Source organism: Babylonia areolata, chromosome 6, assembly GCF_041734735.1.
Source record: "Babylonia areolata isolate BAREFJ2019XMU chromosome 6, ASM4173473v1, whole genome shotgun sequence".
Lineage (NCBI taxonomy): Eukaryota > Metazoa > Mollusca > Gastropoda > Neogastropoda > Buccinidae > Babylonia > Babylonia areolata.
This window is the reverse complement of record NC_134881.1, coordinates 39733410-39750909: the sequence shown is the minus strand read 5'-3', so window position 1 is coordinate 39750909 and position 17500 is coordinate 39733410. Positions and strand designations below refer to the sequence as shown.

Sequence of the window (17500 nt, the reverse complement as noted above, 5' to 3'; positions counted from 1 at the left end):
CCAGGTCCAGGCAGTTGTAGCCCTCTGTGTCCTCCTGCGCCACATCGGCATCCCAGTCCAGGAGCAGCTCCACCACCCGGAGGTGTCCAGAGCGTGCTGCCAGGTGGAGTGGGGTTGTCTGGTTTGCAGTAAGCAATGGAACAGTGTCACTTTCAATGTAACAGTTTTAGCTTTCACTTTCACTTTCAAGAGGTGGCCTGTTTACAGTAAACAATGGAACAGTGTCACTTTCACTTTGACTTTCAAGGTGTGGTCTCTTTACAGTGTGCAACGGAACAATGTCACTTTCAATAAAACGGTTTTACTTTCACTTTCAATGGGTGGTTTGTTTACAGTGTGCAACGGACCAGCGTCACTTTAACTTTCAATCTCACACTTTCACTTTCGCTTTCATTTTACACTTTCACTTTCGCTTTCAAGTGGTGGTCTGTTTACAGTGTGCAACGGAACAGTGTCACTTTCAATTTCAATGTCACACTTTCACTTTCAGTTTAAACGGGTGGTCAGATTACCATGTACAGTGTGACAGTGTCACTTTTACTTTCACTTTCAAGGGATGGTCTGTTTACAGTGTGCAACAGAATGTGAAATTGAAAGCGTTACATTGAAAGTGCAAGTGACACTGTTCTGCTGTTTACAGTGTGCAACAGAACAGTGTCACTTGCACTTTCAATGTAACGCTTTCAATTTCACATTAACTTTCAAGGCTTTCAAGGAAAGGCCATACTAAGCATGCAATGGAACAGTGCCACTTTCACTTTCAATGTAACAGAGTCACTTTCACTTCCACTTTTAAGGGGCGGTCTGTTTACAGTAAGCTTTCAATGTAACAGTTTCACTTTCACTTTCAATGTAACAGTTTAATTTTCACTTTCAAGGAAAGGTCAAACTAAGAATGCAATGTAACAGTTCCACTTTTAGTGAAGTGTGCTGACTGATCTGTATATATCACACAGTATCTTCTTTAAGGGAGGAAAGGAAAAGAATAGGTGGAAGCAGATGCCAGACATACACAAGGACCCCTGGTCAGACTTTGAGAGCCTCCCAAATTAGGATGTGACGATGAACCGAGGTCCCGTGTGTAGCATGCAATTAGCACACGTAAAAGAACCAACGGCAACAAAATGGTTGTACCTGGGAACATTCTATAGAATAATCCAGGAAGTAGTCTAACTTGCTGACAGAAATAAAGGAGGTGCTCTCACTCAGCAATACGATACGATACGATACAAACGATACGATACGATACGATACAATGCTATGTAATGCCATGCGATATAATACAAGACAGATTAATACAAGACAAGAGAATACAACACAATACAATACGATATAATACAATACGACACAATACAATACAATACAGTTAAGAAAAATAATTACATAAATAGAATACAATCAAATACATAAACAGGTAATGAAACATAAAAAAAGATACACGGAAGGTGTTGTTGTTGTTTTTGTTTTGTTTTGTTTTGTTTTTTTGTCCATTTGAAGGATCATGCTTTTTGGCTATCAAACAGACGGGCGCAATAGCTGGGTGGTTAAAGCGTTGGACTGTCAATCTGAGGGTCCCGGGTTCGAATCACGGTGACGGCGCCTGGTGGGTGAAGGGTGGAGATTTTTACGATCTCCCAGGTCACCATATGTGCAGACCTGCTAGTGCCTGAACCCCCTTCGTGTGTATATGCAAGCAGAAGATCAAATACGCACGCTAAAGATCCTGTAATCCATGTCAGCGTTCGGTGGGTTATGGAAACAAGAACATACCCAGCATGCACATCCCCGAAAACGGAGTATGGCTGCCTACATGGCAGGGTAAAAACGGCCATACACGTAAAAGCCCACTCGTGTGCATACGAGTGAACGTGGGAGTTGCAGCCCACGAACGAAGAAGATGAAGAAGAAGAAAAAGAAGAAGAAGAAGAAGGCTATCAAACGTTGTGAACAAACACACACACAAACACAAGTAAGTTAAGGGACAAGACACCTTTAAAACTGAATGATGACAAAACGAAACCAGACCTTTTTGTTTGTGTCAGTGGCTTCAACGGGGGCATGGCTGTTCAGCAGCAGACTGCAGGATTTGGTCCTTCCTTGGGACGCCGCCAAGTCCAGGGGGGTCCACTGACTGTGGTTCCTGTGGTGGGCAGACAACACATGAAGGTCTATTCGCTCCAACACTCACTCACTCACACACACACACACACACACACACACACACATACCTTGTCGACACGTTCGCTCCAAGCTCCAACACACACACACACACACACACACACACACACACACACACACACACACGCACACACACATTTTTTAAAATTAATTTTTTGTTTGTGTGTGTGTGTGGGGGGGGGGGGGGTATCCTTTTTTTTTCTTTTTTTTCTCAAGGCCTGACTAAGCGCGTTGGGTTACGCTGCTGGTCAGGCATCTGCTTGGCAGATGTGGTGTAGCGTATATGGATTTGTCCGAACGCACTGACGCCTCCTTGAGCTACTGACACTGATATTGATACTTTATGGTCCACCAATTTCCAGTGGCAAGACTAAGTCGAGACGACTGGAGGATGAGCACGGATGCAGTGGATGACCAAGATATCCTTTCGGTGTCTCATCTTGCTCTCTGCACTCCACAGTGCGTTGCTGTAACCGCCTTCCTCTCCGTTGAACCGATAGGTTTCTTCCGCAGATTCTGCTGGATCCAGACTTCGCATACATTGGTAGACACACCCCGGGGGCCATCTGCGTGTGGCATGCACACAGCACGGTGGAGCTAGATGGCCGTCGGTGGCTCTCCTGAGCCGACGCCCTTTTATGGATCTTTTATGGATCTCCATAAGGGTGTCTAGCCACCCGCCTCACCAGTCCCGGAAGGGAGCGGTGGGAGTGCCGGTTTAGTCGTCGGCAACCTGACCCTGAACAGGTTGTACTGGATTACAGGTTACCAGTAGCAGATCTAATGACCTGACCTGACTGCATATTGATACTGATACTGATACACACACACATACCTTGCCGACACGTTCGCTCCAAGCTCCAACACACACACACAGACACACAGACACAGACACACAGACACACAGACACACACACACACACACACACACACACACACCTTGCCAACACGTTCGCTCCAAGCTCCAGCAGCACCTGAACCACTTGGCTGTGACCGCACTGTGCTGCAAGGTGCAGCGGGGTGTTGGCGTCGTTGTCCTCGTCGTGAAGACCTTTCGCAGGCTTCTCCCTCCCCACGATCTCACGCACTATGCTGGAAAACGGAAGCCAAGGTCGACTTCAAAATGATGAACTGCGAACGCCCCAGTTCATATAATTTTCTGACACATCCGAACACTCGACATGTCTCCAGATCAATATTCTCATCAAAAACAATCTAGACAAGCACTACATACACTACTCTGTTTATACAATAGAACACCTAACTAAACAAGCAAACAAAGCATTGCATACTTTACGAAGAACATTCAAAGCTATCAACATCAATCCAGGTACCATATCTAAACTATATGATACTTTGATAACGCCAATATCGATTTATGGGGCGGAGGTATGGTTACCTTACCAAGTCAAACCGGATGATTCTTTCGATTTAGCACATCTTTTTGACGACTGCTTATCGAATAAGTTTCCACATGAAAAATTACACATTAAATTCTGTAAGCAATTACTTGGAGTACACAAAAAAGCTATGGTGCTTCCTGTGTTAGGTGAACTGGGCAGATTCCCAATAAGTTTAAAGATAATGTGCCAAATTATTACATATTGGATTCACATTATTCAATTACCAGAAACTTCCCTCATCAACAAAATATATAAGTCCATGTACCAACAAGAAAATACAACTTCCCCATGGTTGATTTTTGTTAAAAAGATACTCGAAATTATAGGCCTTGATCACATTTGGAAAAATCAATTCACATTCAACGTACATAGACTGAAATACGTCGTGTATAAAAAATTAGAAAATGAATATATCAAATACTGGAAAGAGAAAAGAGAAAAAACATTAAAGCTAAAATTTTACAATACGATTGTAGCAGAATACAAAACTGAAACCTACCTTTTAAATATATCAGATACAAAACACAGACAAGCTTTAACGAAACTCAGAATAAGCGCGCATGACCTAAAGATTGAGAAAGGTAGATATTTAAATATTCCACAAGAAGACAGATTGTGCAACAAATGTAACATCCTGGAAGACGAAATCCATCTTCTTGATCATTGTGTTAAATATGAAACCTTAAGGCAACAATTTTTAAAGGATATTCAAAATTCGAATAACACAGGACATATTCCCAGTCAGGTGATGCTAACAGATGATGAATATATACAAACAAGATTAGGAAAATTTGTGTATGAATGCTGCTGCAATTTACCGCATTAACTGATTGATAAATTGTGTGTTTTTCATTCGTTCATTCATTTACCATTGCAATTGTGTCTTATAAACCTTCCGGTTTCATGACAATAAAATCTATTCTATTCTATTCTATTCTATTCAATCCTGGCATGTACTTCAGACTCATTTGTCTGTAATTATGATTTATTCTAGACAGACACTCGTCTAAATCATTGGTGAATTCCGGTACATTGTTTACGAAACATGCACCAAAATGAATTTTCACATACTGGGAACAGCAATGAGTGTTCTGTTTTCTGTACAACTCACTTTGTACGACCAAGCTTTGCAGCAAGGTGGAGAGGGGTCTGCTTCTCTTCGTTCTTACTGTTGATGGCTGCACCACGCTTCAGCAGTTCCTGTTGGAACAAAATCAACCGATTAATCAATTACATTATTTTTTTTTTACCCCTTTCTCGCGAAAACCACAAGGAAAACTGACATGAGGGTGATACAACAGCGTGAAATAGTGCAATAGTGAAATAGCCTATTCGTATTCGTGAGTTCGTAAACGCATAACCTGACAATTAAGCATATAATTTTTTACTGTAGCTTGATGAAGCCTTATATACACGAAAGTGTGTCTTCACAAGTGGCTGAGAACGTTGATGTTTTTGACTATTTGCATTCACTATCAGTTGTTTCGCTTGTCAGTTTAACGACAAAACCAAAGGTGTGGTTAACTAATGGCTGGCTGTGAGAACAAAACCAGAGGTGTGGTTAACTAATGGCTGGCTGTGGGAACAAAACCAGAGGTGTGGTTAACTAATGACTGGCTGTGGGAACAAAACCAGAGGTGTGGTTAACTAATGACTGGCTGTGGGAACAAAACCAGAGGTGTGGTTAACTAATGACTGGCTGTGGGAACAAAAACAAAGGAGTGGTTAACTAATGACTGGCTGTGGGAACAAAAACAAAGGTGTGGTTAACTAATGACTGGCTGTGGGAACAAAAACAAAGGAGTGGTTAACTAATGACTGGCTGTGGGAACAAAAACAAAGGTGTGGTTAACTAATGACTGGCTGTGGGAACAAAAACAAAAGTGTGTTCACACTGTTGAATGTCAGACACAGCCGGCTGCTGGCTAAAGGTGTGTGTGAACTCGGCAAACCCCTCTCCTTTTTCACAGGGAGAGACACCGAGAGGCATTGAACATACCGAACATAGTGAAACATGTTTACCTTTACCATGCAACGAAGACACCTATCAGAATGGCAATGAATGAATTTATCTTGGCGTTGTAATGTAGACCTTTATCAGAATGATACAAACCATCTTTTGATTGGCGATGAAATATAGACCTCTATCAGAATGGTAATGACCATTATTTGCTTGACAAAGTAATGTTGATCTCTCAGAATGGTGATGACCACAGTCAGTGTGACAAAATGATGTAGACCTCCATCAGAATGATATAGACGATAGTTACCTTGTCAATGTTCTTTAGACCCCTACCAGAAGGGTACAAACCACATTTACACTGACGATGAAATGCAGACATCTGTCTGAATGGTTCAGACCATGTTGACCCTGACAATACAATGCAGACCTTAATCAGAACAGTAATGGCCCTATTTAGCCTGGTAGTATCAGTATCAGTAGCTCGAGGAGGCGTCACTGCGTTGGGTCAAATCCATATACGCTACACCACATTTGCCAAGCAGATGCCTGACCAGCAGCGTAACCCAACGCGCTTAGTCAGGCCTTGAGAAAGAAAAGAAAAAAAAGGAATAAAATGTAAAAAAAAAGAAAAGAAAAAAAGGAATGTTGACTTCTCTCGAAATGGTAGTGTTCACTTTTACCTTGATTATATGATATATAGACCTCTATTAGAATGGTTCATACCATACTTACTCTGACGATGTTATGTAGACCTCTGTCAGAATTATACAAATCATATTTGTCTTGATATCATAACGACCATTGGTAGCTTGACAATGTAATGTAAATTTCTAACAGAATGGTACAGGCCACAATTACATTCATAGTGTAATGTAGACTCAGAATGTTGCAGTCCATATTTACACTGACAATGTAATGTAGACCCTGTCAGAATGACCCCATTTACCTGGACAATGTAGCTAAGACCTCTAACTTAAAATGACCCCATTTACCTTGACAATGTAGCATAGACCTCTATCAGAATGACCCAATTTACCGAGACAATGTAGCTAAGACCTCTGTCAGAATGACCCAATTTACCTTGACAATAATAGCGTCGACCTATCTCAGAATTACCTATTTTACCTTGACAATGTAGTGTAGACCTCTATCAGAATGACTGAATATACCTTGACAATGTAGCGTGAGTTCTATCAGAATGACCCAGTTTACCTTGACAATGACCCAGTTTACCTTGACAATGTCCAGATGACCCCGCCGGACAGCGATGTGAAGAGGACTGTTCCCGTACCGGTCCCTTGTGTTGATCAGTGTTTTCAGCTGAGTATCAGACAGCAGTTTCTGCAAACATACACAAATGTACCAAAACATATGGTACAAACAATTATGTGTTTACAGACATGTGTGGATGTAATAAAATGAACATCATCACATGGACACATTCACTGTTGCTCTTTTTTTTTTACACTCATCCACACACAAACACATGCATGATGTATGCAAGCATATATACATACAAACTTTTGTATAGAATATATCTATATCTAAATTGCATATATGTAGATTAATAGATACCCCGGATCCAACCACTGGCACCAGCTGGATCTAATCTTGTCTAGGAAGCAAGATCTCAACGGTGTGCTCAACACAAGAAGCTTCCATAGCGCTGATTGTGACAATGACCACATACTCATCCGCTCCAAGCACAGAATGCATCATTCCAAATCCAAAAGCCGCCCACGTATCAACGCTTGCCGATCAACAGACCCGGCCAAAGTTCAGGAGTTTTGGGGAATCCTTGGTACATCATTGGAGAATGGCGTTGCAGAAGCTTCGAGCGTGGACGCCAAGTGGAAACATGTGCGCGATGCTGTCTACCAGTCAGGGATGACAGCGTTTGGAAGAAAGGAGCAGAGAAATGAGGACTGGCAAGCTAGAAGAAAATGAAACCAGCAGTGGAGACCAAACGTACGGCACGCCCAGCACATGAAAGGCATCCTCGCCAAGCTACACGGGATGCACTAAGGTCTGCACGCAGCATGTGTCAGCAGACAGCTTGGCGCTGCGCAGAGCATACAGTCTGCAGCAGACTCTGGAAACACGGGCAGCATGTACTCGGGCATCAAGAAAGCAACCGGTCCAATCGTCTCCAAGACCTCACCCCTGAAGTCCAAGACAGGAGAGAACATCACTGATCAATGAAAGCAGATGGAGAGATGGGTAGAGCACTACCTAGAGTTATACTCCACGCAAAACATAGTGTCAAAAGCAGCCCTGAGCGTTATTCAAGAGCTGTCTGTCATGGAAGAGTTGGATGCAGAGCCAACTGAAGAAGAGCTGAGCAGGGCCATAGACTGTGTGACATTTGGAAAGGCCCCAGGAGAGGACGGGATAACTCCTGAGGTGATCAAATGCGGGAAAGCAGCATTGCTTCACGATCTGCATAAATTACTTTGTATGTGCTGGAGGGAGGGCTCTGTACCACAGGACATGCGAGATGCGAAGATCGTGACCCCGTACAAGAACAAGGGCGATTGCAACGACTGTAACAGCTACCGGGTCATCTCTCTACTCAGAATTGTCGGCAAGGCCTTTGCAAGAGTCATCCTGACCCGATTGCAAGTTCTGGCAGCACACCAGTGTGGGTTTAGGGCAGGCAGCTCTACCATAGACATGATATTATCCGTCAGACAGCTGCAGGAAAAATGCCGAGAGCAAAATTAACCACTCTACATCGCCTTCATTGACCTGACAAAGGCCTTTGATCTAGAGAGCAGGAGCGGACTGTTTACACTTCTGAGGAAGACAGGCTGTCCCCCGAAATTACTGGCCATTGTTGAATCCTTTCATAAGGACATGTACAGCACAGTGTGCTACAATGGAGCACTGTCTGACCCGTTCCAAATAAGCTGTGGTGTCAAGCAGGGTTGCGTGCTCGCCCTAACACTTTTTGGCATATTTTTCTCCATGCTTCTGTCATATGCGTTCGCAAATAACGAAGGGGGAGTTTACCTACACACAAGATCTAACGGAAAACTCCTCAACCTGGCCAGACTCACAGACAAGACCCAAGTCAGGCGTGCCACCATCAGAGAGGCTCTCTCTGCCGATGACGCTGCACTGCACCCTCCTCCACTAATCCTCAGTTGACCGGTTTCAGCATCTGGGGTCCACAATAACCTCTCTCTCTCTTGATCCAGAGGTCAACTCAGGAATTGCGAAGGCCGCCGGGGTCATGTCCAATCTTCAGAAGAGGGTGTGGTCAAACAAAAACTTGACGGTGAACACTAAGATGCAAGTGTACAGAGCTTGCGTTCTAAGCACCCTACTGTACTCGAGTGAAACATGGACTATAATACTCTGCGCAAGAGAAGAGACAAAACAGTTTCCATCTCCAATGCCTCAGACGGATTCTTGGAATCCGATGGCAGGACAAGATCCCAGACACTGAAGTGCTTGAGAGTGCAGGCTTGCCAACTGTTTTTGCCCTTCTGAGTCAACGCCGTCTTCGCTGGCTCAGTCATGTTCGCTGAATGGATGAAGGCCGCGTCCCAAAAGATCTGCTGTACGGGGAACTATCAGAGGGATCTAGGCCCCAAGGCCGCACCCAACTAAGATTCAAAGACACTTGCCTGAAAGACCTGAAAAGTACAGGTATTGATGTGCTGTCCGGGGAAAGCCTTGCGGACTCACGTGGACCCTGGAAATCTGCCATTCAGAGAGGGGCGAAACAAGCAGAGAGAAGCCGCAATGACTCGCTGAGGAGAAAAAGAGCCACGCGCAAGTCATACTCTGTAAACCAAGCAGCATCTACCTATATCTGTCCCACATGCAGCAGAGATTGCTACAGCAGGAAGTGCAATGCCCGGCAGTGACTACATTTCTGGTGCAGCCATTGTCTCTCGAGATGGAAGGAGGCTGACAAGATAGATAGAGAAGTAGATGTGTGTGTGTGTGTGTGTGTGTGTGTGTGTGTGTGTGTGTGTGTGTGTGTGTGTGTGTGTGTGTGTGTGTGTGTGTGTGTGTGTTTGTTTGTTTGTTTCTTCGCCCACCGACAAAGAAAAAATATGGACATACACACACAAACAACAACAACAACAACAACAAAAACCAAATCGGTTCATCGAGTGGATTCCTCACAAAGACTACTTTTGTCTCTGTATTGTAGTCTGCCTGTTACATATCTGAGAGCACATGTAAATGCTCCTGTGCTCAGATTTTTTTTTTTATAATTTACTTTGTCATTCATTCATCAATTGATTGATTGATTCATTCATTCATTCACCAACTCATATACATCCATTCACTATGTTTACCTGTTCATCTGTTCCACCACCAAGCCTCCTCCACCCCCACCCCCACCCCCCCACACACCCCCAACCCTTCGACATTTCATTGCGACAAGGCCCTTTACCCTTTACCTTAAGCACTTCCAGCCTGTTCTTCTGTTCCACCACCAAGCACCCAGCCTCCCCCCCCCCCCCCACACACACACACCCTGAACCCTTCGACATTTCATTGCGACAAGGCCCTTTACCCTTTACCTTAAGCACTTCCAGCCTATTCTTCTGTTCCACCACCAAGCCCCCCCCCCCCCCCCCCCACACACACACACACACACACACACACCCGAACCCTTTGACATTTCATTGCGACAAGGCCCTTTACTCTTTACCTTAAGCACTTCCAGCCTGTTCTTCTGTTCCACCACCAAGCACCCCCCCACGCCCCCCACACCCGAACCTTTCGACAGTTCATTGCGACAAGGCCCTTTACCCTTTACCTTGAGCACTTCCAGCCTGTTCTTTGCAGCAGCCAGATAGACTACAGTTCTGTCGTTCTTGTCCACAGCGGTCCCGTCTGCCTTGTTCTTCAGCAAGGACCCCACCGTTTCTACGTGGCCATTTCTGGCAGCCAACAGCAATGGCGTGTAGTTGTCCTTGTCACGTCGTTCGATATTCGCCTTTCTGAAAGTTGAAATTCTTCTTCTTCTTCTTCTTCGTCCGTGGGCTGCAACTCCCACGTTCACTCGAATGTACACGAGTGGGCTTTTACGTGTATGAATGTTTCCCCCCCCCTCCCGCCCCCCCCCCGCCCCCCGCCATGTAGACAGCATACTCCGTTTTCGGGGGTGTGCATGCTGGTTTGGTTATGTTCTTATGTTCTTGTTTCAATAACCCACCGAACGCTCACATGGATTACAGGATCTTTAACAGTACGAACGCGCGTTGGGTCACGCTGCTGGTCAGGCATCTGCTTGGCAGATGTGGTGTAGCGTATATGGATTTGTCCGAACGCAGTTACGCCTCCTTGAGCTACCGATACCGATACTAACGTGCGTATTTGATTTTCTGCTTGCCTATACACACGAAGGGGGTTCAGGCACTAGCAGGTCGGCACATATGTTGACCTTGGAGATAGGAAAAATCTCCACCCTTTACCCACCAGGCGCTGTTACCGAGATTCGAACCCAGGACCCTCAAACTGAAAGTCCAACGCTTTGAGCATTCGGCTATTGCGCCCGTCAAAGTTGAAATGATTTCACGACTAGACCTGTGAGCCATGGACACAAGGGATGGTACCAAGCATGGTGAAGCGGAGTGGAGTTTTGGTTCATGCCCCGGCCCCCGTCACACAATGCTGGTGACTGTAGACAGTTTGTTGAAATAATCATTTTGCATGTTAATCGGTTGAAAGGTAGGAGAGGAGGGGGTGGTTGGGGGAAGGGGGTGAATTGAGTTGGGGAAAACCGGGCACAAAGAGGGTTGAATCAAAGAAGAACATTTGAAAATGATGTATGTAAATGCTGTTACAGATAAATACTCAATGGACTTCGTAAAAAAAAAGAAGTCTTTAATTCAACAAAAGAAACAACAACGTTATCTGTCACTTGTGATGACTCACTTTCATGCCGGTAGGGCTTCAGCAAGTCACAGTCAAAAATGATATGTTTAGCTATCATATCACTGAAACAAATGCACTTGATATCAGGGCAATTTCCAGTCTGTAATGAATCAGATGATTGTCTGAAAATTCAACTTAAAACTGGTCTGCGAAACAGACCAAAGCATGGAATAGTTATCAGTTTCATACGTAAGTATTATTCTGTTTCGTTTGAATTGATTCTCTCTCGTTATCTCCATCCCACCATCATTATTCATTGTCCTTAATTTATATGCCGCCTTTTGAAATTAATCCCTTCCACTATCACTGATTAATATATCATCCCTTGAAATAATGTTCGGTTATCAATATATGATTATATCGCCTGTGAAATATTATTGATATGTCGCCTTTTCAAATAATTCCCTCACTACCATTAATCAACGTGTTGTTTGAAACAACCCTCATTCAATATTATGTACTTGTATTACTTCTTTGGAAATAAGCCCCTTTCACTATTATCCATCATTTTTTTAATGTTTGAAATGATTCCCTCTCACCATTGATATCATATTGTCTGATTCACAAATCTGCCCCTTCCTGTCTCTGTGGCTGCCTTCACCTCTACACTCCTTCTCGCTCACTACGATCAGCTTCGGATCCACTCTATTTACGCATACCCAGATTCAAACACTCGGCTATTGGCCGCCGTTGTTTCTCTGTCTCTGGACCTTGCAATTGGAATGAACTTCCTCTTTCGCTTCGTCAGAGTCTCCACACTCAGCTCTTTCAAGTCTGGCCTTAAAACCCACCTCTTTCCAAAATAGCCTCCCTTCCCTGCCTCTTCCTTGTCTTCAGTTTCTTCAGTTTTAGGGTTATGCATGCGTTTGAATGGCTGGTGCGAAAGCGCTTTGATTTGTCTCTGCACAAGATTCAGCGCTATATAAATATTATTATTATTATTATTATTATTATTATTATTATTATTATTATTTGAAATAACTCTCTCACTTAATGCCGTCTTTTGAAACAATTCCAAATCTCTCTTTTTCATCTCTCCTCTTTATTTCACAATAGCAGTTTTCTTTCTTTCTTTTCTTCATTATGTCTTTCTCTCTGTTCTTTCTTTCTTTCCTTTCTTTCTTCCTGTCTTTCTTTCTTTCTATATGTTCTGTCTTCCTTCCTTCTTTCTTTTCTTTATTCTCTCTTTCTCTCTGTTCTTCCTTTCCTTTCTTTCTTCCTGTCTTTCTATTTTTCTGTATTTTCTTTCTTCCTTCTTCTTCACTTCCTTTCTTTCTTTTCTTCATTCTCTCTTTCTCTCTGTTCTTTCTTTCCTTTCTTTCTTTCTATATTTTCTTTCTTCCTTCCTTCTTTCCTTTCTTTTCTTTATTCTTTCTCTCTGTTCTTTCTTTCCTTTCTTTCTTCCCGTCTTTCTTTTTTTTTCTATATTTTCTTTCTTCCTTCCTTCTTTCCTTTCTTTCTTTCTATCTTCTCTTCATTCTTTTCTTTCTCTCTGTTCTTTCTTTTTTCTTTCTTCCTGCCTTTCTTTCTATCTATATGTTCTTCCTTCCTTCTTTCCTTTCTTTCTTTCCTTCTTTCTTTTTTCCTTTCCGCTTCTCACCTGCCCAAAAGGAGCTCGACGACCTCTGTGTGGTTGAGAGAGGCGGCTTTGTGCAGAGCGGTGGCCTGGTCATCGTTCACCATGTCAATGCGAGCCGAGTAGTCCACCAGAAGACGTGCGGTGGAAATGTCCCCCGACATGGCCGTCAGGTGCAGTGGGAACATGTTGTACTTGCGAGGGCGGTTCACTTCAGCGCCTGTGGAACATTTACAGGTGTAAAAACAACAACAGCAACAACAACAACAAAACCCTTGAGCGTACAAAGTAAAACAACAACTACGACAACTTCTACTGCATCTGCTGCTGCTGCTGCTACTACTACTACTAAAATAATAATAATAATAATAATAATAATAATAATAATAATAATAATGATGATGATGATGATGATGATGATGATGATAAGAAGAAGAAGAAGACATTTGTATGGAGTTTTTATACGTCTCAAAGCATTTTAGAATGTCATTCAGACGAAACGTCCACAATAACACACACACACACACACACACACACACACACACACACACACACACATACAGAGAGAGAGAGAGAGAGAGAGAGAGAGAGAGAGAGAGAGAGAGAGAGAGAGAGAGAGAGAGAGAGAAATACACACACACACACACACACACACACACACACACACACACACTGTTCAGACATGCAAAAGCCTGAAACCCCTTCGTGCGCATGCGCATACAGAAGATCAAATCTGCATGTGGAAGATCCTGAAATTCATATCAGTATTTAGTGGGTCGTGGAATCAGGAATAAAAGACCATGTACCAGCATGCATACCCCCATCCGTATGGCTGCGTACATGGCGGGATGAAGACCATCAACCAACCTTGGAGTTGCAGTCCACAAAAGGAGAAGAAGGAGAATATAGCAGAGTATATTTCTGTTTGATCATAGCGTTTGGAAGCAATCTGGGCACTATGGGGTTGACAATGTAACAAGACCTAACGCCAGCACTGTTAGAATTGTGAACGTATACATCAGACTCACGATTATGTAAAAATTCACACACACACACACACACACACACACACACACACACACACACACACACACACACACACACACACACACACACACACACACACACACACACACAGAGTAACAGACACAGTAAATAAATATCTTGATATAAACAACAACAACAACAACAACAAAAACACTGCTACCAACGTTGTTCCAACACCATTCTGGCCACTTCACAATGGCCGCTTTCGACAGCAAGGTGAAGACATGTGCTGCCCTCTGTGTCATGATCCAACACCATCTGTAACGACCCAACCGACCATAGGCTCAAATCACAGCTTCCAGAACCGACAAAGCACATCTCGTCCTTACAGCCCAGCCGTTTAAGTGCTGAATACCCATCAGTTCTTTAAAAAAAAAAAAGAGAGAGAGAGAACCCCCTCCCAAAGGTCAAGAAGTTGACCAATCACAGTGTACTAAGACCCATTTATACACGTCCTTCCTTAGTCAACCTGACAACACTTATAACAATAGCACACTCATTACGATAACACAATCATTACAATAACACACATTGCAATAACACACTCATTACAATAGCACACTCATAACAACAACACACATTACAATAGCACACTCATTACAGTAACACACTCATTACAATAACACACATTATAATAGCACATTCATTACAATAGCACACTCATTACAGTAGTACACTCATTACAATAACACACATTACAATAGCACACTCATTTCAACAACACACTCATTACAATAACACGCATTGCAATAACACACTCATTACAATGACACACATTATAATGACACACTCATTACAATAACACGCTCGTTACAATAACACAGCCATTACAATAAGACACATTAGAATAACACACTCATTTCAATATCACACATTATAATAACATACTCATTACAATAACACACTCATTACAATAACACACATTACAATAGAACACTCATTACAATAGCACACTCATTGCAATACACACATTACAATAACACACTCATTACAATAACACACATTGTAATAGCACACTCATTACAATAACAGGCTCATTACAATAACACATCCATTGCAATAAGACACATTAGAATAACACACTCATTACAATATCACACATTATAATAACATACTCATTACAATAACACACTCATTACAATAACACACATTACAATAACATACTCATTACAATAGCACACTCATTGCAATACACACATTACAATAACACACTCATTACAATAGCACACTCATTGCAATACACACATTACAATAACACACTCATTACAATAACACATATTGTAATAGCACACTCATTACAATAGCACACTCATTACAATAACACACATTGTAATAGTACACTCATTACAATAGCACACTCAGTACAACAGCTCACTCATTACAATCACACACTCAACACACTCATTACAACAACCTCCAATTAGTCCTGAACGAACAAACATTGTGACACTGCTTGTTGGGCTGGTTGGCGTTGGGTGATTGGTCGAAAGTTTTCTGGGGAAAATGGGTGATGGAGGTGACTGTGAATGTGTCAGTTAAAACAAAACAAAACAAAACAAAACCTGCTATCATTTTTTTAATGAATGGAAACATGTGTTTATATGTTTAAAAAAAAAAAGTGGTCGTTTTAAAATGTATTTGCAGATAGTTGTCTCCCGAGTTTATATATATATATTTTTTGGCATCCATTAATGTGATATTTTAATTACACAAAATGCCATTGAAGAATTTATGATAAAAAAATGATAATTTTATCATAGTGTCTCTTATTCTGAAATTGCGCTTTTTAGTTTTGTAGTTTTTAGTTTTTCTTTAAGACACATGTTATAATTTCTTCTACCGGAAATAGCGCTTCTTAGTTTTCTTTAAAATACATGTTATGAGTTCTCTTACTGTATTATAAAGCAAGCTGTTAAGGTGTTTTTTTTTTCACTTTCATATTTTAATTCAATCTCTTCACTTTTAAACTGATATTTTGCTATGTTCATAAATATGTTAGACTCGATCTTCGGGCTGAGAGACTGATTTGGTGTGAGTGATGAGCCTTTGAATGCAAATGCAATTTCCAATCGGATTATTAAAGATGTATTGTATTGTATTGTATTGTATTGTACTGTATTGTACACACTCCACTGAAAACGGGTATTTCAACAGCCATAACCACACTTTGCTCTCCTCATGTTTGAGAACATGACTTTAACTTTCTTATAAAGACATGCAAGCATTGCATTAGCCGTATGCATATAGTATTCTGCCCACTGGAAACTATACAGCAAACCGCTTATTGTTAAGAAAAATCATTCTATTTAAAAATGCATTCATTCTTAGTCTTTCTCAATCATAAATCATTGTGTTAACATTCACATGTACAACCAAACATTCTGTCAGAAAAAAAACAACACTAGCTGTTTTCCAATCTCCCACCCGAAATTCCTCAAAATTAGGAATCGTGCACAAACAGTCACCATTTTCAACAAACCATTTTCTCAACAACGAAAACACCCGATACGTTTTGGCTGTCCTCAACTTAGGAACAGTCACACAGTCATCATAAAATCATTCCAGCAAACATAACAAACAATCTCATCTCTCCTCAACTCACAAACAGTCACAGTCACACAGTTATAATAAAAAATTCCAGCAAAAACAGTATCCAATCTCTGCTTCGCTCAACTAAGAAATAGTCACAGACATACATTTACAAATAAGTCATTCTCGCTCAAAACAACATTCAGTACTCCCGACGCTTGAAATCATTGTGCAAACAAACACACAGTTACGACGTTCTAGTCTGAAAAAAAAAAAAAAAAAAAGGAAGAAAGAAAATGTCTCTGCTCTCCCCAAATTGGAAACCTTTGTGCAAACAGTCACACAGTTACGATAAATGATTTTGTCAAAAGACAGTATCAGGTCCTAGCTCTCCAGTTCAGAACAGAAATCCTTTTACAAACAGGCCAGTATCATAAATCAATTTGACATAAAAAAAGAAGAAAAAAGATATATATATATATATATATATATATATATATATATATATATATATATATATATATATATATATATATATAAAAATATATATATATATATATATATATATATATATATCTATATATATACATACATACATACACACACACACACACACACACACACACACACATATATATATATATATATATATATATATATATATATATATCAGTCTCTGCTCTCCTCACCTTAGAAATGATCTCCAAATCGCGTCCCTGAAACAGAGTCTTCACCAGTTTCACGTTGCCCTCTCTGCAGGCGTAGTGTAGCGGTGTCAACTGCTTGTTGTCTTTGGAGCGCGGGTCTGCGCGGCGCTGGACCAACTCGCGCGAGAGGAGCATGCTGGCGATCTCCTGCTGGTTGTGAATGACCGCCATGTGAAGCGGGGTGATGCCCGTC

General features: G+C 41.7%; 1 protein-coding gene across 1 annotated transcript in view; it reads right to left on the bottom strand.

The window, feature by feature from the left end:
* Positions 1-17500, bottom strand: part of LOC143283004 (uncharacterized) — a 52673-nt gene that overhangs the window by 24097 nt on the left and 11076 nt on the right. The window contains exons 5-13 of the mRNA XM_076588980.1: positions 17290-17500; positions 14236-14329; positions 13049-13244; positions 10328-10511; positions 6778-6885; positions 4693-4781; positions 3118-3270; positions 2026-2140; positions 1-118 (exon numbers count right to left, since the gene is read on the bottom strand). The exon at positions 1-118 is cut by the window's left edge and continues 19 nt beyond it; the exon at positions 17290-17500 is cut by the window's right edge and continues 11 nt beyond it. Of these exons, the coding sequence (XP_076445095.1) occupies positions 1-118; positions 2026-2140; positions 3118-3270; positions 4693-4781; positions 6778-6885; positions 10328-10511; positions 13049-13244; positions 14236-14329; positions 17290-17500 (1268 nt within the window). The remainder of the gene's footprint in view (positions 119-2025; positions 2141-3117; positions 3271-4692; positions 4782-6777; positions 6886-10327; positions 10512-13048; positions 13245-14235; positions 14330-17289) is intronic.